This window comes from Vidua chalybeata, chromosome 31 (assembly GCF_026979565.1).
Source record: "Vidua chalybeata isolate OUT-0048 chromosome 31, bVidCha1 merged haplotype, whole genome shotgun sequence".
In the NCBI taxonomy this organism is placed as follows: Eukaryota; Metazoa; Chordata; class Aves; order Passeriformes; family Viduidae; genus Vidua; species Vidua chalybeata.
The window spans coordinates 1,922,882-1,950,878 of record NC_071560.1 but is presented as its reverse complement, the minus strand read 5'-3'; the positions used below and the strand labels follow the sequence as shown (position 1 = coordinate 1,950,878).

Sequence of the window (27,997 nt, the reverse complement as noted above, 5' to 3'; positions counted from 1 at the left end):
ATTTAATTCATAAATTAACATTAATTTATTTATTCACAACCCCAAAAGCCTTTTACTCTATTTATTTATTTATTCCATTTATTTAATTTATTTTATTGGACAAACCCAGACCACTTAATTTCATTTAACTCACTTTATTTAATTCATAAATTAGCATTAATTTATTTATTCATAAACCCCGCCCCTCCCCGGAGCTGGGGGTCCCGGGGGGGGTCCCGGGGGGGGTCCCGGGGGTCTCCAGCCCCTCCAGGCTCTGCTCCAGACGGGCTCTGGTGGGGGGGGAGGGGTTAATGAGTAATCAGGGCAGCGCTAACGAGGCCGCCCCGCCCCCCCCCCCCTCCCCGGCCTAATTAACCGCGCTGATTAACGAACCCGGCGGGGGGGCCCCCCCGAGGCGGCGCCGGCGCCGTTTGGGGACCCCAAAGTGTCACTGAGGGGGGGCCGGGACCCCCAAAATCCCCCCTGGGAACCCCAAATTATCCCCCTCAGCCGGCCCCGCCCCCACCCGGCCCCGCCCCCACCCGGATCCGCCCTCACCTGGATCCGCAGGTGCACGAAGGTTCCGGAAGCCGCGGGAGCCCCCGCCCAGCCCGGCCCCGGCTCCGCCCCCGGGGGGAGGAACTGCACGGGCCCCGCCCCTGAGAGCGTCCGGAAGGCGGGGCCGAGCGGCTCCAGCCAATCACGAGCCGGCTCCGGGCACTGCACCAGCACTGCAAGGGGAAACCAGGCCCACAACATGGCCGCCACCGTGGGGGGCGCCATCTTGGGGCAGGGAGGGGCATGCTGGGATACGGCCGTCCCCCCAAAGCACGCTGGGACTTGGAGTCGATGCCTGATTGGTCACCTTGGCGTTCCCAAAGCACGCTGGGACCTGCAGTCCATTTCTAATCGGCCATATTGGCTCCCCCAAAGCATGCTGGGATTTCAAGTCGAGGCCTGATTGGTCACCTTGGCGTTCCCAAAGCACGCTGGGATTTGTAGTTCCCGCTAGCACCCCAAGGCATGCTGGGACTTGTAGTCCATTCCAAATTGGCCATCTTGGCTCTCCCTAAGGCATGCCGGGATTTGTAGTCCATTTCTAATCGGCCATCTTGGCTCCCCCCAAGGCATGCTGGGATTTGTAGTCCATTCCAATCAGCCATCTTGGCTCCCTCCCCCCAAGGCATGCTGGGATTTGTAGTCCTCCCCCACCCCCTCGGCCGCCCTGGGGCATGCTGGGAGCCGCGGTCCCGTCCCCCCTCCCCCCCCCGGGGCTCACCTGGGGGGCGAGCGGCCCCCCCGAGCCGGAGGGTCTCGCGCAGCCCCCGCACGGCCCGGACCAGCTCCAGCATGGCGGCCACCTGCGCCTCCAGCTCGGGGCTGCGCCAGTGAGCCTGGGCGGGGGGACACGGGGGGGGCTGAGACCCCCGGGAACCCCAAAAAACAGCCCAAAACCCCCCTGGGAACCCCAAAAAACAGCCCAAAAACCACCCAATGATCCCCCAAACCACCCAAAACCCCCCAGGAACCCCCAAAACCACCCAGAAACACCAAAGACCACCCAAACCCCCCGGGTACCCCAAAAACCACCCAAAACACCCCCAGGAACCCCAAAAACCACCCAAGGACCCCAAAAACCACCCAAACCCCCCCTGGGAGCCCCCAAACCCCCCCAGAAACACCAAAGACCACCCAAAACCCCCCGGGAGCCCAAAAAACCACTCAAAACCCCCCTGGAACCCCAAAAACCACTCAAGGACCCCAAAAACCACCCAAACCCCCCCGGGAACCACCCAAGGACCCCCAAAACCACTCAAGGACCCCAAAAAACGCCCAAGGACCCCCCAGGAGCCCCAAAAACCACCCAAGGACCCCAAAACCCACCCAAAACACCCCAGAAACACCAAAGACCACCCAAGACCCCCCCAGAAACCACCCAAGGACCCCAAAAACTGCCCAAGGACCCCAAAATCCACCCAAGAACCCCCCCCAGGAGCCCCAAACCCCCCCAAGGACCCCCCCAGGAAGCCCAAACCCACCCAGGGACCCCCCAAATCCCCCCCAAATGCCCCCCAAATCCCCCCCCAGCCTCACCAGTCGCAGGGGGTCGGGGAAGGGGGCCCTGCAGAGGGTGGGGGGCGCGGGGGGGGCGCGGGGCAGGCGCTGCCAGAGCTCCTCGGCCACGAAGGGGGCGAAGGGGGCCAGGAGGCGCAGCCCCAGCTCGGCCGCGGCCGCCAGCGTGGCCACGGCGCCGGCCCGCAGCTCCGGCGAGCGCAGCGAGGCCTTGGCCACCTCCTGGGGGGGACAGGGAGCGGGGGCTGGGGGCAGGGACCCCGAAACGGGGACAGGGACCCCGAAATGGGGACAGGGACCCCGAAATGGGGAGAGGGACCCCGAAATGGGGACAGGGACCCCGAAATGGGGACAGGCAGCGGGGGCTGGGGGCAGGGACCCCAAAACGGGGACAGGGACCCCGAAACGGGGACAGGGACCCCGAAATGGGGACAGGGACCCCGAAACGGGGAGAGGGACCCCGAAACGGGGACAGGGACCCCGAAATGGGGACAGGGACCCCGAAATGGGGACAGGGAGCAGGGTCTGGGGGCAGGAACAGGGACAGGGACCCCAAAACGGGGAGAGGGACCCCGAAATGGGGACAGGGACCCCGAAATGGGGACAGGGAGCAGGGTCTGGGGGCAGGAACAGGGACAGGGACCCCAAAACGGGGACAGGGACCCCGAAATGGGGACAGGGACCCCAAAACGGGGAGAGGGACCCTGAAACGGGGAGAGGGACCCCGAAATGGGGACAGGGACCCCAAAATGGGGACAGGGAGCGGGGTCTGGGGGCAGGGACCCCAAAACGGGGAGAGGGACCCCAAAACGGGGAGAGGGACCCCGAAATGGGGACAGGGACCCCGAAATGGGGACAGGGAGCGGGGTCTGGGGGCAGGAACCCCGGAACGGGGACAGGGACCCCGAAATGGGGAGAGGGAGCCCAAAACGGGGACAGGGAGTGGGGTTTGGGGGGAGAAACCCCGAAATGGGGACAGGAACCCCAAAATTGGGATAGGAATCCCAAAATGGGGACAGCAGCCCCGAAATGGGGGCAGGAACCCCGAAATGGGGACAGGAACCCCAAAATCGGGACAGGAACCCCAAAATGGGGACAGGGAGCGGGGTCTGGGGGCAGGAACCCCAGAACGGGGACAGGGACCCCAAAATGGGGACAGGAACCCCAAAATGGGGACAGAAATCCCAAAACGGGGACAGCAACCCCAAAATGGGGACAGGAACCACAAAACGGGGACAGAAATCCCAAAATGGGGACAGGGAGGGGGGTTTGGGGGGAGAAACACCAAAATGTGCACCCATTTTCGGGGTTCCCGTTTTTTTGGGATTCCCATTTTCGGGGTGCCCATTTTCGGGGTGCCCGTTTTTTTGGGATTCCCATTTTTGGGGTGCCCATTTTTGGGGTTCCCATTTTCGGGGTGCCCTTTTTGGGATTCCCATTTTTTTGGGTTCCCATTTTTTGGGGTTTCCCATATTTTGGGTTCCCATTTTTTGGGATTCCCACTTTTTTTGGTGCCCATTTTCGGTCTTCCCATTTTTTTGGTTCCCATTTTTTTGGGGTTCCCATTTTCAGGATTCCCATTTTTTCGGGGTTCCCATATTTTGGGTTCCCATTTTTTGGGGGTTCCAATTTTTTCGGGGTGCCCATTTCTGTGGTTCCCATTTTCGGGGTGCCCATTTTTTTGGGATTCCCATTTTCGGGATTCCCATTTTTGGGGTTCCCATTTTTGGGGTACCCGTTCTTTCGGGGTTCCCATATTTTGGGTTCCCATTTTTTTGGGTTCCCATTTTTTTGAGTTCCCATTTTTTTGGGTTCCCATATTTTGGGTTCCCATTTTTTTGGGGTTCCCATTTTTTCGGTGCCCATTTTCGGGGTTCCCATATTTTGGGTTCCCATTTTTTTGGGTTCCCATTTTTTGGGGTTTCCCATATTTTGGGTTCCCATTTTTTTGGGTTCCCATTTTTTTGGGGTTCCCATTTTTTCGGCGCCCATTTTCGGGGTTCCCATTTTTTTGGGTTCCCATTTTTTGGGGTTTCCCATATTTTGGGTTCCCATTTTTTTGGGTTCCCATTTTTTGGGGTTTCCCATATTTTGGGTTCCCATTTTTTTGGGTTCCCATTTTTTTGGGGTTCCCATTTTTTCGGCGCCCATTTTCGGGGTTCCCATTTTTTTGGGTTCCCATTTTTTTGGGGTTCCCATTTTCAGGATTCCCATTTTTTCGGGGTTCCCATATTTTGGGGTGCCCATTTTTTCGGGGTGCCCTACCAGGTAGACGTCGCAGAGGCAGCGCAGCCAGAAGCTCTGCACGGCGGCCACGGCCCCCTGCACCTCCAGGGCCCCCAGCCTGCGGCCACACTCGGCCACCGCCGCGGCCAGGCGGGCCAGCAGCCAGCGGTCCAGAGGGGCCACCGGGACCACCTGGAAAGGGGGGGAAAAACGGGAATTTGGGGGAAAAAAACCAAAATTGGGGGGATCTGGGATTGGGGAGCCACCGGGACCACCTGGGATCGGGGGGGAAATGGGAATTTGGGGGGATCTGGGATTGGGGAGGGGGCTCAGAGCTGGGCCAGCAGCCAGCGGTCCAGGGGGGCCACCGGGACCACCTGGAAAGGGGGGGGGAAATGGGAATTTGGGGGCAAAAAACCAAAATTGGGGGGATCTGGGATTGGGGAGGGGGCTGGGACTGACCCCTGATCCAGGGACCACCTGGGATTGGGGGCATGGAGGAATCTGGGGGTCCCTGGGGGCTTTCAGGGGGAGTTTTTGGGGTTCCAGGGGTGTTTTTGGGCCCCTGGGATATTTTTGGGGTGTTTTTGGGGTCTCTGGTACCTCCTCGAGGGAGTTTTTGGGGTTCCAGGGGTGTTTCTGGGGTGCTTCTGGGGTCTCCGGTACCTCCTTGGGGGATGTTTTTGGGGTTCCAGGGGTGTTTTTGGGGTTCCAGGAACATTTTTGGGCTGTTTTTGGGGTCTCCGGTACCTCCTTGGGGGATGTTTTTGGGGTTCCAGGGGCGTTTTTGGGCCCCTGGGGTTTTTGGGGTGTTTTTGGGGTCTCCGGTACCTCCTCGGGGGGGTTTTGGGGTGTTTTTGGGCCCCTGGGGTTTCTGGGGTGCTTCTGGGGTCTCCGGTACCTCCTTGGGGGATGTTTTTGGGGTTCCAGGGGTGTTTTTGGGGTTCCAGGAACATTTTTGGGCTGTTTTTGGGGTCTCCGGTACCTCCTTGGGGGCAGTTTTTGGGGTTCCAGAGGCGTTTTTGGGCCCCTGGGGTTTTTGGGGTGTTTGTGGGGTCTCGGGTACCTCCTCGGGGGGCTTTGGGGGGTCCCTCTCCCCCTCCAGGGCCCTCAGCACGAAGCCCACCGCGTTCCAGACTTTGTTGCAGAAGCGGCGCTGGGTCAGCACCGAGGCCACGCCCAGGCGGATTTCGGGGCCTGGGGGGGGGGGTTGGGGTCAGGGGGGGCACCAGGACCCCCCCCAATAACCCCCCGGGCCCCCCCAGACCCCTCCCAGTGCTCCCAGTGCCCACCCTGGAGGGGTCCCAGGGGGATTTGGGGTCCCTGGGGATTTGGGGGGTGTCCCAGGGGGATTTAGGGGTCCCTGGGGATTTGGGGGAGGGTCCCAGGAGGATTTGGGGGGGGGGTCCCAGGGGGATTTTTGGGGGGGGGGTCTCTATGTGGTTCAGGGGGATTTAGGGGGGGGGGTCCCAGGGGGATTTGGGGGTCCCATGTTGGATTTAGGGGTGATTTGGGGGGGGTCCCAGGGGGATTTAGGGGTCCCTGGGGATTTGGGGGAGGGTCCCGGGGGGATTTGGGGGGGTCCCAGGGGGATTTAGGGGTCCCTGGGGATTTGGGGGAGGGTCCCAGGGGGATTTTGGGGGGGGTCTCTATGTGGTTCAGGGGGATTTAGGGGGGGGGGGGTCCCAGGGGGATTTGGGGTCCCTGGGGATTGGGGGAGGGTCCCAGAGGGATTTTGGGGGGGGGTCCCAGGGGGATTTTGGGGCGGGGGTCTCACCGTGGGCGTTGTGGGTGCTCAGGGCCAGGTGGGATCCCAGGGAGACTTGGGGGTGATTTGGGGGTCCCAGGAGGATTTGGGGGGGGTCCCAGGGGGATTTTGGGGTCCCTATGGGGTTTGGGGGGATTTAGGGGGGGGTCCCAGGGGGATTTTGGGGTCCCTATGGGGTTCAGGGGGATTTTGGGGGGGGTCCCAGGGGGATTTTGGGGCGGGGGTCTCACCGTGGGCGTTGTGGGTGCTCAGGGCCAGCCTCAGGGCGTCGGCGCCGCACTCGGGGATCCCCTGCGGGAACTGCCGCCTCTGGGGGGGATTTGGGGGGCTCAGGGGGGATTTTGGGGGGCTCAGGGGGGATTTTTGGGGGGAATTTCGGGGGGTCCTGGGTCAGTTTTGGGGGTCTCTGGGTGGTTTTTGGGGGTCCCACCTGCCCCTCCTGGGCCGCCCGCAGCTCCTGCGGGTCCAGGGTTCGGGTCCGGAGCTTCTCCTGCAGCTCCTGGGGGAGCAAAACCCCAAAGTTACCCCAAAACCACCTGAAAACACCCCAAAATCCAACCCAAAAACTACCCCAAAAACCACTCCAAAATCACACAAAAAACACCCCAAAAACCGCTCCAAAATTACCCCAAAATCACCCGAAACCACCCCAAAATCCAACCCAAAAACTACCCCAAAAACCACTCCAAAATCACACAAAAAACACCCCAAAAACCGCTCCAAAATTACCCCAAAATCACCCGAAACCACCCCAAAATCCAACCCAAAAACTACCCCAAAAACCGCTCCAAAATCACACAAAAACCACCCCAAAAACTGCTCCAAAATTACCCCAAAATCACCCAAAAAACACCCAAAAAAAATACCCCAAAATTACCCCAAAACCACCCCAAAAGCCCCAAATTCACCCCAAAACCAGCCCAAAATCACCCAAAAATCAGCCCAGAATCACCCCAAAATTACCCGAAACCCCCCAAATTATCCCAAAACCACCCCAAAATTACCCCAAAACCAGGCCAAATCTGCCACAGGCCCAGGGATTTTGGGGTTTTTGGGTCTGGGTTTTTGGGGTTTCAGGATCTGGAGTTTTTTTTGGGGTTTCAGCGTCTGGGGATTTTTGGGTTTTTTGGGGCTTTTGGGTCTGGGGATTTTTGGGATTTCAGGATCTGGGTTTTTGTGGTTTCAGGATCTGGGTTTTTGTGGTTTCAGGATCTGGGTTTTTGGGATTTCCGGGTCTGGGTTTTTTGACGTTTCAGGATCTGGGGATTTTTGGTTTTTTTTGGGGGTTTTTGGGTCTGGGGATTTTTGGGATTTCAGGTTCTGGGTTTTTGGGGTTTCAGGATCTGGGTTTTTGGGGTTTCAGGGTTTTTTTGGGGCCGGTTTTGGGGTACCTGGAGCGTGGCTCCCCCGATGACGTCGCGGGGGTCGATGACGTTCCCCAGGGATTTGCTCATTTTGCGACCCTGGGGGTCCCGGACCAGCGAGTGCAGCAGCACCTGGGGGGGACGGGGGACATGGGACCCCAAAAATGGGATCGGGGACCCCAAAAATGGGGATGGGGACAGCAAAAATGGGATTGGGGACCCCAAAAATGGGGACGGGGACAGCAAAAATGGGATTGGGGACCCCAAAAATGGGATTTGGGACCCCAAAAATGGGGATGGGGACCCCAAAAATGGGATTGGGACCCCAAAAATGGGATCAGGGACACCAAAAATGGGATCGGGGACCCCAAAAATGGGATTGGGGATGCCAAAAATGGCATTGGGAACCCCAAAATTGGGATCAGGGACACCAAAATGGGGACAGGGGACACCCCAAGAAAGGATCAGGCACCGGGAAAGGGGAAAAGAGAACCCAGGGGACACCTGGGGACACTTGGGGACACCAAGAACACAATGAGAAACCCCAAAACCCCAGGGAATTGGGGGATTTTGGGACTCTCAGGGACATTTGGGGACTCTCGGGGACCCTTGGGGACAGTTGGGGACCCTCAGGGACATTTGGGGGCCCTCAGGGACCCTTGGGGACATTTGGGGACCCCTCGGGACATTTGGGGACCCTTGGGGACAGTTGGGGACACCAAGAACACAACGAGAAACCCCCAAACCCCTGGGATTTGGGGGATTTTGGGAGCCTTGGGGACATCTGGGGACCCCTGGGGACCCCTTGGGGACAGTTGGGGACACTCGGGGACCCCTTGGGGACAGTTGGGGACACTCGGGGACACTTGGGGACAGTTGGGGACACTCGGGGACAATTGGGGACAGTTGGGGACACTCGGGGACCCCTTGGGGACAGTTGGGGACCCTCGGGGACTCTTGGGGACATCCATGGAGACCTTGGGGACACCGAGAACACAACGAGAAACCCCAAAAATCGGCCAAACCCCTGGGAATTGGGGGACTTTGGGACCCTTGGGGACAGTTGGGGACCCCCAGGGACCCTTGGGGACAGTTGGGGACACTCGGGGACACTTGGGGACATTTGGGGACCCTTGGGGACACTTGGGGACATCCATGGAGACCTTGGGGACACCGAGAACACAACGAGAAACCCCAAAAATCGGCCAAACCCCTGGGAATTGGGGGATTTTGGGACCCTTGGGGACAGTTGGGGACTCCCAAGGACCCTTGGGGACAGTTGGGGACACTCGGGGACACTTGGGGACAGTTGGGGACCCTCAGGGACATCCATGGAGCCCTTGGGGACAGTTGGGGACACCAAGAACACAATGAGAAACCCCAAAACTCAGCCAAACCCCTGGGAATGGGGGGATTTTGGGACTCTCGGGGACATCTGGGGACCCCTGGGGACCCCTTGGGGACAGTTGGGGACCCTCAGGGACACTTGGGGACAGTTGGGGACACTTGGGGACAGTTAGGGACACTCGGGGACCCTTGGGGACATCCATGGAGCCCTTGGGGACACCGAGAACACAACGAGAAACCCCAAAACTCGACCAAACCCCTGGGAATTGGGGGATTTTGGGAGCCTTGGGGACAGTTGGGGACACTCAGGGACCCTCAGGGACATTTGGGGACTCTTGGGGACACTTGGGGACCCTTGGGGACACTTGGGGACATCCATGGAGACCTTGGGGACACTGAGAACACAACGAGAAACCCCAAAACTCGGCCAAACCCCTGGGAATGGGGGGATTTTGGAACTCTCGGGGACATCTGGGGACCCCTGGGGACCCCTTGGGGACAGTTGGGGACCCTCAGGGACCCTTGGGGACAGTTGGGGACATTTGGGGACCCCTGGGGACACTCGGGGACCCTCGGGGACATCCATGGAGCCCTTGGGGACACCGAGAACACAACGAGAAACCCCAAAACTCGACCAAACCCCTGGGAATTGGGGGACTTTGGAACCCTTGGGGACAGTTGGGGACACTCGGGGACACTTGGGGACATTTGGGGACCCTGGGGTGACCTGCTCGAAGGGCAGCTGTCCCGTCAGCTGCTGGCCCAGCATGGCCATCCGGGCCACCCAGAAGAACAGGAGGTCACTGCCCGTCACCAGCAGCGACGTGGGGTAGAAACGGCTCAGGTCAGGGCTCTGGGGACACAGGGGACATTTGGGGACACTGAGGGGACATTTGGGGACATCACGGCTCAGGTCAGGGCTCTGGGGACACAGGGGACACTTGGGGACACTTGGGGACATTTGGGGACATTGAGGGGACATCACAGCTCAGGTCAGGGCTCTGGGGACACAGGGGACAGTTGGGGACACTGAGGGGACACTGAGGGGACACTTGGGGACATTGAGGGGACACTGAGGGACACTTGGGGACATCACAGCTCAGCTCAGGGCTCTGGGGACACAGGGGACACTTGGGGACACTGAGGGACACAGGGGACACAAGGGACACTTGGGGACACTTGGGGACACTGAGGGACACTTGGGGACATTTGGGGACACCACGGCTCAGGTCAGGGCTCTGGGGACACAGGGGACACTTGGGGACACTGAGGGACACTTGGGGACACTTGGGGACACTTGGGGACACTGAGGGGACACTGAGGGACACTTGGGGACATTTGGGGACACTGAGGGGACACTGAGGGACACTTGGGGACATTTGGGGACACTTGGGGACACTGAGGGACACTTGGGGACATTTGGGGACACTTGGGGACACTGAGGGGACACTGAGGGACACTTGGGGACATTTGGGGACACTGAGGGACACTTGGGGACATTTGGGGACACTTGGGGACACTGAGGGACACTTGGGGACATTTGGGGACACTGAGGGACACTTGGGGACATTTGGGGACACTTGGGGACACTGAGGGACACTTGGGGACATTTGGGGACACCACGGCTCAGGTCAGGGCTCTGGGGACACAGGGGACACTTGGGGACACTGAGGGACACTTGGGGACACTTGGGGACACTTGGGGACACTGAGGGGACACTGAGGGACACTTGGGGACATTTGGGGACACTGAGGGACACTTGGGGACATTTGGGGACACTTGAAGGACATTGGGGACACTTGGGGACACTTGGGGACACCACGGCTCAGGTCAGGGCTCTGGGGACACAGGGGACATTTGGGGACACTTGGGGACATTTGGGGACACTTGGGGACATTTGGGGACACTGAGGGGACATTTGGGGACATTGAGGGACATTGAGGGACACAGGGGACACAGGGGACACAGGGGACACTTGGGGACACTGAGGGGACACTGAGGGACACTTGGGGACATCACGGCTCAGCTCAGGGCTCTGGGGACACAGGGGACATTTGGGGACACAGGGGACACCTGGGGACACAGAGGGGACACTGACGGGACACAGGGGTGGCATCCCTGGCCTGGGAACCTCCCAGGAACATTTGGGGACATTGAGGGGACACTGAGGACACTTGGGGGAGAGGACATTGAGGGGACATTGGGGACACTTGGGGACACGGAGGGGACACTGAGGGGACACAGGGGACATTGAGGGACACTTGGGGACACTTGGGGACACAGAGGGGACACTGAGGGGACACAGGGGTGGCATCCCCAGCCTGGGAACCTCCCAGGAACATTTGGGGACGTTGAGGGGACACTGAGGGGACACTTGGGGACATTGGGGACACGGAGGACACTGAGGGACACTGAGGACACAGGGGACACTTGGGGACACTTTGGGGACACTTGGGGACATCGGGGCCTCACCTGCTCGGGCCAGCCCAGGGCGGCGAAGGGGAAGAGGGCGGAGGAGAACCAGGTGTCCAAAACATCGGGGTCTGGGGACAGGGGTGGCACCAAACGTCACCAAACGTCACCAAGGGGCCCCAAAACCCCCAAAAATAACCCCAAAAAAAACCCCGAAAAATCAGAATTCCCCCCCAAATTTGGGTCCCACCCCACCTGTCTCACCTTGCTGCAGGTGCGGCTGCTCAGGGGAGTGAATTTCACATTTAAACCCAAAAATAACCCCCAAAAAAACCCCAAAAATCAGAATTCACCCCAATTTTGGGACCCCTCTCACCTCGCTGCAGGTGCAACTGCTCAGGGGAGGAACGAATACCCTGTTTTAACCCCATTTTAACCCAAAAAAACCCCCAAAAAAACCAGAATTCCCCCCAATTTCGGGTCCCACCCCGCCCCTCTCACCTTGCTGCAGGTGCAGCTCCTTGGCACAGGTGCAAATACCCCGTTTTAACCCAAAAAACCCCCGTTTTAACCCAAAAAAACCCCCAAAAAATCAGAATCCCCCCCAATTTTGGGTCCCACCCCACCTGTCTCACCTTGCTGCAGGTGCAGCTCTTTGGCACAGGTACAAATACCCCATTTTAACCCAAAAAACCTCCATTTTAACCCCAAAAACCCCCAAAAAAACCAGAATTCCCCCCAATTTCGGGTCCCACCCCACCTGTCTCACCTTGCTGCAGGTGCAGCTCCTTGGGACGGGAGGAAATACCCCGTTTTAACCCAAAAAAACCTCCATTTTAACCCCAAAAAAACCCCAAAAAATCAGAATTCCCCCCAATTTCGGGTCCCACCCCACCCGTCTCACCTTGCTGCAGGTGCAGCTCCTTGGCACAGGTGCAAATACCCCGTTTTAACCCAAAAAAAACCCATTTTAACCCCAAAAAAAACCCCAAAAAATCAGAATTTCCCCCAAATTTGGGACCCGTCTCACCTTGCTGCAGGTGCAGCTCCTCGGGGGGGCAGCCCAGGGCCCCCGCGGCCGCCGCCCGCGCCTCGGCCTCGCTGCGCCCCACGAACCAGGGCCCCTCCTGGGGACCCCCCCGGTGGCCACCCCGGGGGTCTTGGTGGCCACCTTGGGCACCGCCCCTCACCTGGTATGCCGGCACCTGGTGGCCCCACCAGAGCTGGCGGGAGAGGCACCAGTCCCTGCGGGGGAGGGGATTTGGGGGGGTTGGGGGACACGCCCAGAGCACCTGAGGCCCCACCCGCCACACCTGGGACACGCCCAGAGCGGCTGGGACCCCGCCCACCACACCTGGGACACGCCCAGAGCACTTGGGAGCCCACCCACCACACCTGGGACACGCCCAGAGCGGATGAGAGCCCGCCCACCACACCTGGGACACGCCCAGAGCGGATGAGAGCCCACCCACCACACCTGGGACACGCCCAAAGCGGATGAGACCCCAGCCACAACACCTGGGACACGCCCAGAACACCTGAGACCCGCCCCCTGCCCGAGACCCCACCCCAACACCTGGCCCCACCCCCACCTGGCCCCTCCCCCTCACCCCGCATTCTCCATCCAGGTTTTCCAGTTTTTCTCGTGGAATTTGGGCACCAGGCGGAGCCTCCCCGACGTCACCGCCTGCGACAGGTGACAGGTGACCCCCCTCAGGTGGGACACGCCCACGTGGGTGGGACACGCCCCCCAAATGTCCCCAGTTCCCCCCCCCGAAGTGTCGCCTGCTGGGTGCCCAGGTGACTCCTCAGGTGTGTGTGACCCCCCCCGAGTGTCCCCAGGTGTGTGTGACCCTGCCAGGTGTGCGCAGGTGCCCCCAGGTGTATCCCAGGTGTGCCCAGGTGCCACCAGGTGTATCCCAGGCACCCCCAGGTGTATCCCAGGTGCCACCAGGTGTATCCCAGGTGCCCCCAGGTGTGCCCAGGTGTATCTCAGGTGTGCCCAGGTGTATCCCAGGCACCCCCAGGTGTATCCCAGGTGTGCCCAGGTGTATCCCAGGTGCGCCCAGGTGTATCCCAGGCACCCCCAGGTGTATCCCAGGTGTGCCCAGGTGCCACCAGGTATATCCCAGGCACCCCCAGGTGTATCCCAGGTGTGCCCAGGTGCCCCCAGGTGTATCCCAGGTGCCCCCAGGTGTGCCCAGGTGTGCGCAGGTGTATCCCAGTTGTGCCTAGGTGTATCCCAGGTGCCACCAGGTGTATCCCAGGTGTGCCCAGGTGTATCTCAGGTGTGCCCAGGTGCCCCCAGGTGTATCCCAGGTGCCCCCAGGTGTATCCCAGGTGTCTCCAGGTGTGCCCAGATGCCCCCAGGTGTCTCCAGGTGTGCCCAGGTGCCCCCAGGTGTATCCCAGGTGCCCCCAGGTGTCTCCAGGTGTGCCCAGATGACCCCAGGTGTATCCCAGGCGCCCCCAGGTGTATCCCTGGTGCCCCCAGGTGCATCCCAGGTGTGCCCAGGTACCCCCAGGTGCCCCCAGCTCACCTGCAGCGCCCCCCGGGCCATGTCCCCGCAGCTGAGGAACCACTGCCGCTTCAGCAGGAACTCGACGACGTCCCCGGAGCGGCTGCGGGGACATGAGGGGACACCTGAGGGGACACCTGGGACACCTGGGGACACCTGGGGACACCTGAGGGGACCCAGGGACACCTGGGGACACCTGAGGGGACCCGTGGGGACAGCTGAGAGGACCCGGGGACAGCTGAAGGGACACCTGGGGACATGAGGGGACACCTGGGGACACGTGAGGGGACACTTGGGGACACCTGAGGGAACCCAGGGACACCTGGGGACAGCTGAGGGGACACTCGGGGACACCTGAGGGGACCCGGGGACACCTGAGGGGAGCCGGGGACACCTGGGGACACCTGAGGGGACACTGGGGACACCTGAGGGGACACTCGGGGACAGCTGAAGGAACCCAGGGGACACGAGGCGACACCTGAGGGGACACTGGGACACCTGGGGACACCTGAGGACATGAGGGGACACCTGGGGACGCGCGGGCGCACCTGCAGAGCGGCAGCGTCATGGCGTGGTCCTGCACCCCCCGGAGCAGCCCCCGCTGGGCCAGCGCGGCCACCACGCGGGCACGGGCCTCGAAACGGGGCACGCCCTGGGGACACAGGGGACAGTGAGGGGACATTGGGGACATTGGGGGGCTGGGGACACAGGGGACAGTGAGGGGACATTGGGGACATTGGGGGGCTGGGGACACAGGGGACAGTGAGGGGACAATGAGGGGACAATGGGGGAGCTGGGGGGATTGGGGACATTGAGGGGGTTGGGGGATTGGGGACATTGGGGACAATGAGGGGATTGGGGACAACGAGGGGATTGGGGACACAGGGGACAGTGAGGGGACATTGGGGACATTGGGGGGCTGGGGACACAGGGGACAGTGAGGGGGCAGTGAGGGGACAATGGGGGAGCTGGGGGGATTGGGGACATTGAGGGGGTTGGGGGATTGGGGACATTGGGGACAATGAGGGGATTGGGGACAACGAGGGGATTGGGGACACAGGGGACAGTGAGGGGACAATGAGGGGACAATGGGGGGGCTGGGGGGATTGGGACAGTGAGGGGACAGTGGGGACATTGGGGGGCTGGGGACACAGGGGACAGTGAGGGGACAGTGAGGGGACAATGGGGGGTTGGGGACACAGGGGACAGTGAGGGGACAATGGGGGGGCTGGGGGGTTGGGGACACAGGGACAGTGAGGGGACATTGGGGTCATTGGGGGGTTGGGGACACAGGGGACAGTGAGGGGACATTGGGGACATTGGGGGGCTGGGGACACAGGGGACAGTGAGGCGACAATGAGGGGACAATGGGGGGGCTGGGGGGTTGGGGACATTGAGGGGGTTGGGGGATTGGGGACATTGGGGACAGTGAAGGGATTGGGGACAATGAGGGGATTGGGGACACAGGGGACAGTGAGGGGACAATGGGGGGACAGAGGGGGAGTTGGGGGGATTGGGGACATTGAGGGGATTTGGGACATTGGGGACATAGAGGGGGTTGGGGACACTGGGGACAATGACGGGACAACGAGGGGATTGGGGGATTTGGGACATTGGGGACAATGGGGGGGCTGGGGGGATTGGGGACATTGAGGGGGTTGGGGGATTGGGGACATTGGGGACAATGAAGGGACAATGAGGGGGTTGGGGACATTGGGGACATTGAAAGACTGGGCTGGGGACAATGGGGCCAGGTCTGGGGACACTGCAGAACCAGTTTGGTCCCAGTTTGGGGCCATTTTTGGGGACACTTTGGGGACTGTTTGGGGACAGTTCAGGCACACTCTGGGGACACTTTGGGGACACTCCGGGGACACTTTAGGGATGTTTTGGGGACACTCAGGGGACACTCTGGGGACACTTTGGGGACAGTTCAGGGACAGTTCAGGAACACTTTGGAGACACTTTAGGGACACTCCGGGGACACTCTGGGGACACTTTAGGGATGTTTTGGGGACAGTTTGGGGACGCTTTAGGAATAGTTTGGGGACACTCTGGGGACACTTTGGGGACACTCTGGGGACACTTTAGGGATGTTTTGGGGACACTCCGGGGACACTCTGGGGACACTTTGGGGACAGTTCAGGGACACTTTGGGGACACTTTAGGGACACTCCGGGGACACTCTGGGGACACTTTAGGGATGTTTTGGGGACAGTTTGGGGACGTTTTAGGAATAGTTTGGGGACACTCTGGGGACACTTTAGGGATGTTTTGGGGACACTCCGGGGACACTCTGGGGACACTTTGGGGACAGTTCAGGGACACTTTGGGGACACTTTAGGGACACTCTGGGGACACTTTAGGGATGTTTTGGGGACAGTTTGTGGACACTTTAGGGATGTTTTGGGGACACTTTGGGGACACTTTAGGGACACTCCAGGGACACTCTGGGGACACTTTAGGGATGTTTTGGGGACACTTTGGGGACACTTTAGGGATGTTTTGGGGACACTTTGGGGACACTTTAGGGACACTCCAGGGACACTCTGGGGACACTTTAGGGATGTTTTGGGGACACTCCGGGGACACTCTGGGGACACTTTGGGGACACTCTGGGGACACTTTAGGGATGTTTTGGGGACAGTTTGGGGACGCTTTAGGAATAGTTTGGGGACACTTTGGGGACAGTTTAGGGACACTTTAGGGACACTTTGGGGACACTTTGGGGACACTTTAGGGACACTCTGGGGACACTTTGGGGACACTTTAGGGATGCTTTGGGGACAGTTTGGGGACACTTTAGGGATGTTTTGGGGACACTCCGGGGACACTTTGGGGACCCCGCGTGCCGCACCTGCAGCCACCCCCCGCCCGGGGGACACAAGGTGCCGTCGTCGCCGATGACCGAGAGCAGCGGCAGCCCGTGGGCCCGGGCCAGCGCCAGGTCCTGGGGGCTGTGCCCGGGGGTCACCTTCACCGCACCTGGGCACAGGGACACACCTGGGTCACACCTGGGTCACACCTGGGTCACCTACTGTCACCTACTGTCACCCACAGGTCCTGGGGGCTGTGCCCGGGGGTCACCTTCACCGCACCTGGGCACAGGGACACACCTGGGTCACACCTGTGCCACCTGGGTTACACCTGGGTCACACCTGGGTCACCTACTGTCACCCACTGTCACACCTGTGTCACCCACAGGTCCTGGGGGCTGTGCCCAGGGGTCACCTTCACCGCACCTGGGCACAGGGACACACCTGGGTCACACCTGGGTCACACCTGGGTCATACCTGTGTCACCTAGGTTACACCTGGGTCACACCTGGGTCACCTACTGTCACCTACTGTCACCTACTGTCACCCACAGGCCCTGGGGGCTGTGCCCGGGGGTCACCTTCACCGCACCTGGGCACAGGGACAGGGTCACCTGGGTCACCTGTGTGACACCTGGGTCACCTACTGTCACCCAGTGTCACTCCTTTTTTCCCTTCCAGTCCCAGACTGGTCCCAGTGCTCCCTCCCAGTCCCCTCCCAGTTGTTCCCAGTCGCTCCCAGTTGTTCCCAGTCCGTCCCAGTCTCTCCCAGTCCCCTCCCAGTTGTTCCCAGTCGCTCCCAGTGTTCCCAGTCCCCTCCCAGTCACTCCCAGTCACTCCCAGTCTCTCCCAGTCCCCTCCCAGTCTCTCCCAGTCCCCTCCCAGTCACTCCCAGTCCGTCTCAGTCCCCTCCCAGTCTCTCCCAGTCCCCTCCCAGTGTTCCCAGTCCCCTCCCAGTCCCCTCCCAGTCTCTCCCAGTCCCCTCCCAGTCTCTCCCAGTGTTCCCAGTCCCCTCCCACTCCATCCCAGTCGCTCCCAGTCCCCTCCCAGTCACTCCCAGTCCGTCCCAGTCACTCCCAGTCCCCTCCCAGTCTCTCCCAGTCCGTCCCAGTCCCCTCCCACTCCATCCCAGTCGCTCCCAGTCCCCTCCCAGTCTCTCCCAGTCCCCTCCCAGTGTTCCCAGTCCCGTCCCAGTCCCCTCCCAGTCTCTCCCAGTCCCCTCCCAGTCTCTCCCAGTGTTCCCAGTCCCCTCCCAGTCTCTCCCAGTGTTCCCAGTCCCCTCCCAGTCTCTCCCAGTCTCTCCCAGTCCCCTCCCAGTCCTCTCCCAGTGTTCCCAGTCCCCTCCCAGTCTCTCCCAGTGTTCCCAGTCCCCTCCCAGTCTCTCCCAGTCCCCTCCCAGTCACTCCCAGTCTCTCCCAGTGTTCCCAGTCCCCTCCCAGTCTCTCCCAGTGTTCCCAGTCCCCTCCCAGTCGCTCCCAGTCTCTCCCAGTCCCCTCCCAGTCTCTCCCAGTCCCCTCCCAGTCTCTCCCAGTCTCTCCCAGTCCGTCCCAGTGCCTCACCGGTGCCCAGCTGGGGCTGCACGCTGGGGTCGCTCACCACGGGCAGCAGGGCCCCGCTGAACGGGTGCCGCACCTGGCGGCCCTGCAGGTGCTGAGGGGGCGTGGTCAGGCCGGGACACGCCCCCGAGCCACGCCCCGATCACGCCCAACACGTGCTGGCCCTTTAAGAGCCTCCTCGTATGCCCCGCCCATTTGTGGGTGGAGCCATCTCAGACCAATCAGTTTGGTGGTGGGATGGCCACGCCCAGCCATTGGCCACGCCCTCAGAGCCATTTAAGGCAGCAAAGTTCCACCCCCAGCAATGAAGCTCCACCCCTTTACCATGAGCCCCACCCCTTTACCCTTATATGGATGCACAAAAAAAGGGAGGGGCTAAATCCGGACAGCCAATGGGAAGCCAGACCCCTCCCACACCCATAAGCCACGCCCACAACCCCCATAAATTATGGGGTCCCCAAGGCCCCGCCCCTCCAGGTGAGGTCAGGTGGGGTTCTGTCCCCCCAGGTGAGACCCCACCCATCCAGGTGAGCCCCTCCAGGTGAGCCCACGCCCATCCAGGTGAGCCCACACCCATCCAGGTGAGCCCCTCCAGGTGAGACCACGCCCATCCAGGTGAGCCCACACCCATCCAGGTGAGCCCCTCCAGGTGAGCCCACACCCATCCAGGTGAGACCCCACCCATCCAGGTGAGCCCCTCCAGGTGAGCCCACGCCCATCCAGGTGAGTCCCTTCCCCTCCAGGTGAGGTCACACCCCTCCAGGTGAGCCCCTCCAGGTGATACCACACCCATCCAGGTGAGACCCTGCCCCTCCAGGTGAGGTCACACCCCTCCAGGTCAGCCCCTCCAGGTGAGCCACACCCATCCAGGTGAGACCCCGCCCCCCCAGGTGAGTCCCCGCCCCCCCAGGTGAGACCCCGCCCCCCCAGGTGAGTCCCTGCCCCCAGGTGCGGCCCCTCACCAGGTAGCGCGGGTCCTGCGGGTGCACGGCCACGGCCACGTCCCCGAAGAGCGTCTCAGGGCGAGTGGTGGCCACGGGCACCTCCAGCCCTGGGGACACCGGGGACATCAGGGGACACCCAGGTGGCACTCAGGTGACACCCAGGAGACACTCAGGTGACACCCGGGGGACATCAGGGACACCCAGGGGACACCCAGGTGGCACTCAGGTGACAGCAGGGGACACCCAGATGGCACTCAGGTGACAGCAGGGGACACTCAGGTGACAGCAGGGGACAGCAGGTGACACTCAGGTGACACCCAGCGGACATGCAGGGGACACCCAAGGACAGGAGCCCTGAAACCCCCACCCCAGTGCCACCCTCGATGTCCCCAGTGCCACCTGCATGTCCCCAATGCCACCCTTGATGTCCTCAGTGCCACCCTCAATGTCCCCAGTGCCACCCTCAATGTCCCCAATGCCACCCCAGCTGTCCCCAGTGCCACCCTCGATGTCCCCAGTGCCACCCCCGGTGCCACCCACCGTCGTCCCCCTCCACGGGGTAGGCGAAGGTGACGAGGACGCCGAAGGTGACGGGGTGGGGACAGTTGGGGACACTCAGCGCCGTGGGGCCCGTCAGGACACGGGGCTCCACCTGGGGGGGGGGCAGGGCGGGTCAGAGCCCCTGGGGACACCTTGGGGACACCTGGGGACACCTTGGTGTCAGCCAAGGCGGGTCAGAGCCCCTGGGGACACCTTGGGGACACCTTGGGGACCCCTGGGGACATTGGGGACACGTTGATGTTGACCAGGGTGGGTCAGAACCCTTGGGGACACCTTGGGGACACCCCTGGTGACATTGGGGACCCCTGAGGACATTGGGGACACCTCGACGTCGGCCAGGGTGGGTCAGAGCCCTTGGGGACACTCCTGGGGACCCTTGGGGACACCCCTAGGGACATTGGGGACCCCTTGGGGACGCCGGGGACACCTTGACGTCGGCCAGGGTGGGTCAGAACCCTTGGGGACACCCCTGGGGACATTGGGGACACCTCGATGTTGGTCAGGGTGGGTCAGAACCCTTGGGGACACCTTGGGGACACCCCCGGTGACCCTTGGGGACATTGGGGACACCTCGATGTTGGCCAGGGTGGGTCAGAGCCCTTGGGGACACCCCCGGTGACCCTTGGGGACGTCGGGGACACCTCGACATCGGCCAGGGTGGGTCAGAACCCTTGGGGACACCCCTGGGGACACCCCTGGGGACACCCCCAGTGACCCCTGGGGACATTGGGGACCCCTTGGGGACGTTTGGAACACTGGGGACACCTCGACGTTGGCCAGGGTGGGTCAGAGCCCTTGGGGACACCTTGGGGACACCCCCGGTGACCCTTGGGGACATTGGGGACGTCGGGGACACCTCGACATCGGCCAGGGTGGGTCAGAACCCTTGGGGACACCTTGGGGACACCTTAGGGACCCTTGGGGACATTGGGGACACCTCGACATCAGCCAGGGTGGGTCAGAGCCCTTGGGGACACCCCTGGTGACACCCTTGGGGACATTGGGGACGTCGGGGACACCTCGACATTGGCCAGGGTGGGTCAGAACCCTTGGGGACACCCCTGGGGACACCCCCAGTGACCCCTGGGGACATTGGGGACCCCTGGGGACGTTGGGGACACCTCAATGTCGGCCAGGGTGGGTCAGAGCCCTTGGGGACACCTTGGGGACACCTCGACGTCGGCCCGGGTGGGTCAGAACCCTTGGGGACACCCCTGAGGACATTGGGGACGTCGGGGACACCTCGACGTCGGCCAGGGTGGGTCAGAACCCTTGGGGACACCCCTGGGGACACCCCTGGTGACCCCTGGGGACATTGGGGACGTCGGGGACACCTCGACGTCGGCCAGCGCCGAGCGCAGGGCGCAGCTCCAGGTGACGACGCGCTCGTCCCGCCGGATCAGCCCCGCCCCGGAGAGGCGCACGAAGGCCTCGGTCACCGCCCGCGAGAAGGCCTGGGGACAGTTTGGGGACATGGGGACAATGAGGACACTCTGGGGACACGGGGACAATGGGGACACTTTGGGGATGTGGGGACACTTTGGGGACGTGGGGATGTGGAGACATGGGGACACTTTGGGGACATGGGGACAGTTTGGGGACATGGGGACACTTTGGGGACATGGGGACAGTTTGGGGACATGGGGACACTTTGGGGACATGAGGATGTGGGGACAGTTTGGGGACATGGGGACAGTTTGGGGACAGTTTGGGGACACGAGGATGTGGGGACAGTTTGGGGACATGGGGACAGTTTGGGGACAGTTTGGGGACAGTTTGGGGACACGAGGATGTGGGGACAGTTTGGGGACATGAGGACACTTTGGGGACATGGGGACACTTTGGGGACATGGGGACACTTAGGGATATGGGAACAACGGGGACACTTTGGGGACACTTTGGGGACAATGGGAACATGGAGACACTTTGGGGACAGCTCAGTGACCCTTGAGGACATTTGGGGACCCTTGGGGACACTGGGGAACAGCTCAGTGACCCTTGGGGACATTTGGGGACAGTTCAGTGACCCTTGGGGACATTTGGGGACCCTTGGGGACACCCGGGGACAGCTCAGTGACCCTTGGGGACATTTGGGGACGCCTGGGGACAGTTCAGTGACCCTTGGGGACGTTTGGGGACAGCTCAGTGACCCTTGGGGACACCCGGGGACAGCTCAGTGACCCTTGGGGACAGCTCAGTGACCCTTGGGGACACCCGGGGACAGCTCAGTGACCCTTGGGGACATTTGGGGACGTTTGGGGACACGCACGGGGTCCATGGTGAAGGCGCAGCGGCTCCAGTCCAGCGAGGCCCCGAGCGCCCGCAGCTGCTGCAGGATCTCGTCACCGTGCCTGGAGGGGACAGGGCGGTGACACCGCGGGGCCACCCCCCCGAGGGTCCCCGGGGGTGTCCCCGGGGTGTCCCCAGGGTGTCCCCGGTGTCCCCGGTGTCCCCTCACCGCTCCTTCCAGCGCCAAACCTCGCGCAGGAACTCGGCCCGGCCCAGGTCCTGCCGGCGCAGCCCCCGCTGCTGCCAGAGCCAGCGCTCCACGATGGCCTGGGGACGTTGGGGACACGTTGGGGACACAGTGGGGACATGTTTGGGACATTGGGGACAGCCCTGGGGACATTGGGGACATCCCTGGGGACACGTTGGGGACACACTGGGGACATGTTTGGGACATTGGGGACAGCCCTGGGGACATTGGGGACATCCCTGGGGACACTGGGGACACGTTGGGGACACACTGGGGACATGTTTGGGACATTGGGGACAGCCCTGGGGACATTGGGGACATCCCTGGGGACACTGGGGACACACTGGGGACATGTTTGGGACATTGGGGACAGCCCTGGGGACATTGGGGACATCCCTGGGGACACTGGGGACACGTTGGGGACACACTGGGGACATGTTTGGGACATTGGGGACATCCCTGGGGACATCGGGGACACGTTGGGGACATTGGGTTCAGCCCCCGCTGCTGCCAGAGCCAGCGCTCCGCGATGGCCTGGGGACGTTGGGGACATGTTGGGGACATTGGGGACACGTTGGGGACATTGGGGACAGCCCTGGGGACATCGGGGACAGCCCCCGCTGCTGCCAGAGCCAGCGCTCCGCGATGGCCTGGGGACGTTGGGGACATGTTGGGGACATTGGGGACATGTTTGGGACATTGGGGACACGTTGGGGACATCGGGGACACATTGGGGACGCGTTGGGGACATTGGGGACAGCCCTGGGGACATCGGGGACAGCCCCCACTGCTGCCAGAGCCAGCACTCCACGATGGCCTGGGGACGTTGGGGACACGTTGGGGACATCGGGGACACGTTGGGGACACTTTGGGGACATCAGGGACACATTGGGAACATCCCTGGGGACAGGGCAAGCAGATTTGGGGACATTTCAGGAGGATTTGGGAGCACTGGGGACATTTGGGGACACACCCGGGTGGCAATGCCAGCGTGGGAGGGTTGGGAAGGGGATTTGGGGACATTTGGGGACATTTGGGGACATTTGGGGACGTTTGGGGACACACCTGGGTGGCAATGCCAGCGTGGGAGGGTTGGGAAGGGGATTTGGGGACATTTGGGGACATTTGGGGACGTTTGGGGACACACCTGGGTGGCAATGCCAGCGTGGTCGGTGCCCGGCACCCACAGGACGCTCCAGCCCTGCATCCTCCGCCTGCGCCCAAAAAGGCCCCAAAATAACCCCAAACATCCCCCAAATACTCTCAAAACAACCCCAAAAAAACTCCCCAAAACGTCCCAAAAGTATTTCCAAAACCACCAAAAAGAAAAACCCCAAAATATTCCCGAAACATCTCTAAAATCATCCCAAAATAACCCCAACCCCCCGCCCCGCAAAACAATCCTAAAATATCCCCAAAAGGTGGCCAAAACATCCCCAAAATTGTCCCAAAACCGCAAAAAAAACCCACCAAAAAACCCCAAAACCTCACGAAAATCCCCAAAACAACCCCCCAAATCCCACTCAAGCCCCCCAAAATCCGCCCAAGCACCACTCAAACCCCCCCAAAATCCCCCTCAAGCCCCCCCAAACCCCACTCAAATTCCACTCAAACCCCCAAACCCCACTCAACCCCCCCAAATCCCCCTGAAGCCCCCCCAAACCCCACTCAAACCCCCCTAGACCCCCCCCCCTGAAGCCCCCCAAAACCCTCCCAACCCCCCAATCCACTCAAGCCCCCCCAAACCCCCCTGAAGCCCCCCAAAACCCACTCAAACCCCCCCAGACCCCCTGAAGCCCCCCCAGACCCCACTCAAACCCCCCCGACCCCACTCAAACCCCCCAAACCCCCCCCAAACCCCCTTGAAGCCCCCCCAAACCCCACTCAAACCCCCCCAGACCCCCTGAAGCCCCCCCAGACCCCCTGAAGCCCCCCCAAACCCCACCCAAACCCCACTCAAACCCCCCTGAAGCCCCCCCAGACCCCTGAAGCCCCCCAAAACCCACCCAAACCCCACTCAAACCCCCCAGACCCCCCTGAAGCCCCCCCAGACCCCCCCCCCCGCTGACCATCGGACCAGCACGTCCTGCAGGGTCACGGTCAGGGCGTGGCCCAGGTGCAGGGACCCGGTGACGTTGGGGGGGGGCAGCACCAGGCTCAGCACCGGGGCCCCCCCCGGGGCCTGCGGGGGGACAGCGGGGCTTGGGGGGGGGGGGCTGGACCCCCCCCCAGGTAAATTTAACCCCCCCCAGGTGGGGCTGGACCCCCCCCAGGTAAACCTGAACCCCCCCAGGTGAAGCTGGACCCCCCCCCAGGTGATTTTGGGGTTCCCCAGGTGAGTTCTGACCCCTCCCGAGGTGGTTTTGGGGTTCCCCAGGTGAGTTCTGACCCCCCCCAGGTGATCTTTGACCCCCCCAGGTGATTTTGGGGTTCCCCAGGTGAGTTCTGACCCCCCCCAGGTGGTTCTGGGGCTCCCCAGGTGAGTTCTGACCCCCCCCAAATGATTTTGGGGTTCCCCAGGTGCGTCTTAAACTCTCCAGGTGACTTTTGGGGTTTCTTTTGGGACTTTTGACCCCCCCAAGTTTTTTTTTACCTTTCCCAGGTGTTTTTTACCCCCCCAGGTAATTTTTGGGACCCCCCCAGCTGATTTTTACCCCCCCAGGAGAATTTTGGGCCTCTCCCAGGTGACTTTTGGGCCCCCCCAGGTATTTTTGGGACCCCCCAGGTAATTTTTGCCCCCCCCAGGTGATTTTTTGGGCCCCTCCAGGTATTTTTTGGGACTCCCAGGTATTTTTTGGGACCCCCCCAGGTGCTTTTCACCCCTCCCCAGGTAATTTTTGCCCCCCCAGGTGATTTTGGGGGCCCCCAGGTGTTTTTTACCCCCCCAGGTGATTTTTTGGGCCCCTCCAGGTGATTTTTGGGTGCCCCCAGATGATTTTTGGGCCCCCCCAGATGATTTTTGGGACCCCCCAGGTATTTTTTGGGCCCCCCAGGTGATTTTTGGGACCCCCCCCAGGTAATTTTTGCCCCCCCAGGTAATTTTTGGGTCCCTCCAGGTAATTTTTGGGTGCCCCCAGATGATTTTTGGGACCCCCCCCAGGTAATTTTTGCCCCCCCAGGTGACTTTTGGCTCCTCCAGGTCATTTTTGGCCCCCCCCCAGGTATTTTTAGGCCCCCCAGGTGATTTTTGGGCCCCCCAGGTGATTTTTGGGCCCCCCCCCAGGTGTGACCCCCCTCACCTGCTCGGGGGGGGTGGGGCTGAAGACCCCTCCCCTCTCCCACCACTGGTACCAGGCGGCCTCGACGTAGCGGGGGCTGTAGCGGGGGGGCAGCGGCACGGCCGTGGCTGCGTCCCCAAATGTCACCTGGGGGGGGTGGCAGGGCCAGCACCCCCCCTTGGGGACACCCCTGAGCCCCAAAATCCCCACGATTGCCCCCAAAATCCACCCGAATTCAGCAAAATCCCCCGAAATCCCCCCCAAAATTCACCTGAATTCAACAAAATCCACCCAAAATCCCCCCAAATCCACCCCAAAATCCACCTGAATTCAACAAAATCCTCCCAAAATCCACCCCAAAACCCCACAATCCACCCAAAATCCCCACGATTCCCCCCAAAATCCATCCAAATCCAACAAAATCCACCCAAAATCCCCATGATTCTCCCCAAAATCCATCCAAATCCAACAAAATCCACCCAAAATCCCCCAAAATCCACCCCAAATCCCCACAATTCCCCCCAAAATCCACCCGAATTCAGCAAAATCCACCCAAAAATCCCCACAATTACCCCCAAAATCCACCCAAATTCAACAAAATCCACCCAAAATCCTCCCAAATCCACCCCAAAATCCACCCAAATTCAACAACATCCTCCCAAAAATCCCCACAATTACCCCCAAAATCCACCCAAATTCAACAAAATGCACCCGAAATCCCCCAAAATCCCCACAATTCCCCCCAAAATCCACCCGAATTCAACAAAATCCACCCAAAAATCCCCACAATTACCCCCGAAATCCACCCGAATTCAACAAAATCCACCCCAAATCCCTCAAAATCCACCCGAATTCAACAAAATCCACCCAAAATCCACCAAAATCCCCACGATTCCCCCCAAAATCCACCGAAATCCACCCAAAATCCTCCAAAATCCACCCCAAAACCCCCAAAATCCCCACAGTTCCCCCAAAATCCCCCCAAATCCACCCAAAGTCCTCCAAAATCCACCCCAGATCCCCACGATTCCCCCTAAAATCCACCCAAATTCAACAAAATCCACCCAAAATCCCCCCAAATCCACACAATTCCCGCCAAAATCCACCCAAATTCCCCCCAAATCCACCCAAAATCCACGCAAATCCCCCCCAAAAACGCCCCCGTACCCTTTTTGCCGCCGGGCCCCAGCGGGTGCCGATATTCCACCTCGTCCTTGGGGCTCCAGCCCTTGGGGAGGGCCTGCGGCTCCTGCGGGACCAGTACGGACCAGTATAAACCAGTATGGACCAACACAGACCAGTATGGATGAGCAAAAACCAATATAGACCAGTATGGACCAGTATAAACCAGTATGGACCAATACAGACCAGTACAGATGAGCATAAACCAATATAGACCAGTATGGACCAGTATGGACCAGTATAAACCAGCATGAACCAGTATAAGCCACTATGGACCAGCACGGAGCACCAGTCCAGACCAACTCGCACCAGTACAAACCAGTGCCAGTGTCCCCAGTGCCTCCCAGTTCCCCCCAGTCCCTCTCCCAGTGTCCCCAGTTCCTCCCAGTGTCCCCCAGTTCCTCCCAGTGTCCCCAGTGCCTCCCAGCCCCTCTCAACTCCTCTCCCAATTGTCCCCAGTGTCCCCCAGTTCATCCCAGTCCCCCCAGTCCCTCCCAGTCCCCCCAGCCCCTCTCCCAGTACCCCCAGTCCCTCCCAGTCCCCCCCAGTCTCTCCCAGTGCCCCCCAGTCTCTCCCAGTCCCTCCCAGTGCCCCCCAGCCCCTCTCCCAGTCTCTCCCAGTCCCTCCCAGTCCCCCTCCCAATCTCTACCAGGCTCTCCCAGTCCCTCTCCCAGTCTCTCTCCCAGTCCCTCCCAGTGCCCCCCAGTCCTTCCCAGTCCCCCCCAGTCTCCCCAGTTCCCCCCAGTCCTTCTCCCAGTCTCTCCCAGTCCCTCCCAGTCCCCCCCAGTCCATCCCAGTCCCCCCCAGTCTCTCCCAGTCCATCCCAGTCCCTCCCAGTCCATTTCCAGTCCATCCCAGTGCTCCCCAATCCCCTCCCAGTCCCTCCCAGTTCCCTCCCAGTGCCCCCCAGTCCATTCCCAGTCCCTCCCAGTCCATTCCCCGTCCCTCCCAGTCCATTCCCAGTCCATTCCCAGTCCCCCCAGTCCCCCCCAGTCCCTCCCAGTCCCCTCCCAATCCCTCCCAGTGCCCCCCAGTCCCTCCCAGTATCCCCAAATCCCCTCCCAGTCCCCCCCAGTCCATTCCCCGTCCCTCCCAGTCCATTCCCAGTCCCCCCAGTCCCCCCCAGTCCCTCCCAGTCCCCTCCCAATCCCTCCCAGTGCCCCCCAGTCCCTCCCAGTATCCCCAAATCCCCTCCCAGTCCCCCCCAGTCCATCCCAGTCCCCCCCAGTCCCTCCCAGTCCCCCCCAGTCCCTCCCAGTCCCTCCCAGTCCCTCCCAGTCCCCCCCACCTTCCCCGCCGCCCCGTCCCGGCCGCGCTCCCTCCTCAGCCGCTGCCGCCTCTCCCGCTGCTCGCGGCCGCGCAGCCGCGCGAGCTCGGCGCCGTCCCAGGCCGGGGTCCCGGGGGTCCCCGCCGGGGTCCCCCCGCTGCTGCAGGCCCGGGGCCGGGCCCGGGGACCCCCGGGACCCCCCAAAACCCGGGGGGCGCCGAGGGCGGCGCGGCTGAGGGAGGGCGCCGCCATCTTGGGAGGGGAAAAAGGGCGGGAACGGCCTCACGTGAC

The 27,997-nt window shown here is 61.5% G+C and overlaps 1 protein-coding gene across 1 annotated transcript; it reads right to left on the bottom strand.

Moving 5' to 3' along the window:
• Positions 1-114: 114 nt before the first annotated feature.
• Positions 115-27,958, bottom strand: VARS2 (valyl-tRNA synthetase 2, mitochondrial). The gene is made up of 27 exons (XM_053967947.1): positions 27,728-27,958; positions 26,425-26,506; positions 25,279-25,385; positions 24,109-24,221; positions 23,187-23,253; positions 22,022-22,119; positions 21,833-21,914; positions 20,898-21,017; positions 19,543-19,654; positions 19,021-19,109; positions 18,062-18,152; positions 16,545-16,672; positions 14,236-14,339; positions 13,709-13,790; positions 12,780-12,856; positions 12,200-12,414; positions 11,230-11,300; positions 9,485-9,610; positions 7,438-7,542; positions 6,477-6,545; positions 6,277-6,355; positions 5,345-5,475; positions 4,318-4,470; positions 2,074-2,274; positions 1,259-1,373; positions 538-710; positions 115-269 (listed from the first exon to the last, which is right to left on the bottom strand). Exons 1-27 carry the CDS (start codon positions 27,956-27,958, stop codon positions 162-164), a joined length of 3,129 nt encoding a protein of 1,042 aa, XP_053823922.1. The 3' UTR covers positions 115-161.
• Between the last annotated feature and the right edge of the window lie 39 nt (positions 27,959-27,997).

Coding starts and splice junctions, on each gene's coding strand:
- VARS2 (XM_053967947.1), bottom strand. CDS start 27,958: ATGGCGGCGCCCTCCCTCAGCCGCGCCGCCCTCGGCGCCCCCCGGGTT. Junction 6,356..6,476: donor GGGCGGCCCAGGAGGGGCAG/GTGGGACCCCCA, acceptor AATCCCCCCCAG/AGGCGGCAGTTCCCGCAGGG. Junction 4,471..5,344: donor CCCCAAAGCCCCCCGAGGAG/GTACCCGAGACC, acceptor CCCCCTTTCCAG/GTGGTCCCGGTGGCCCCTCT.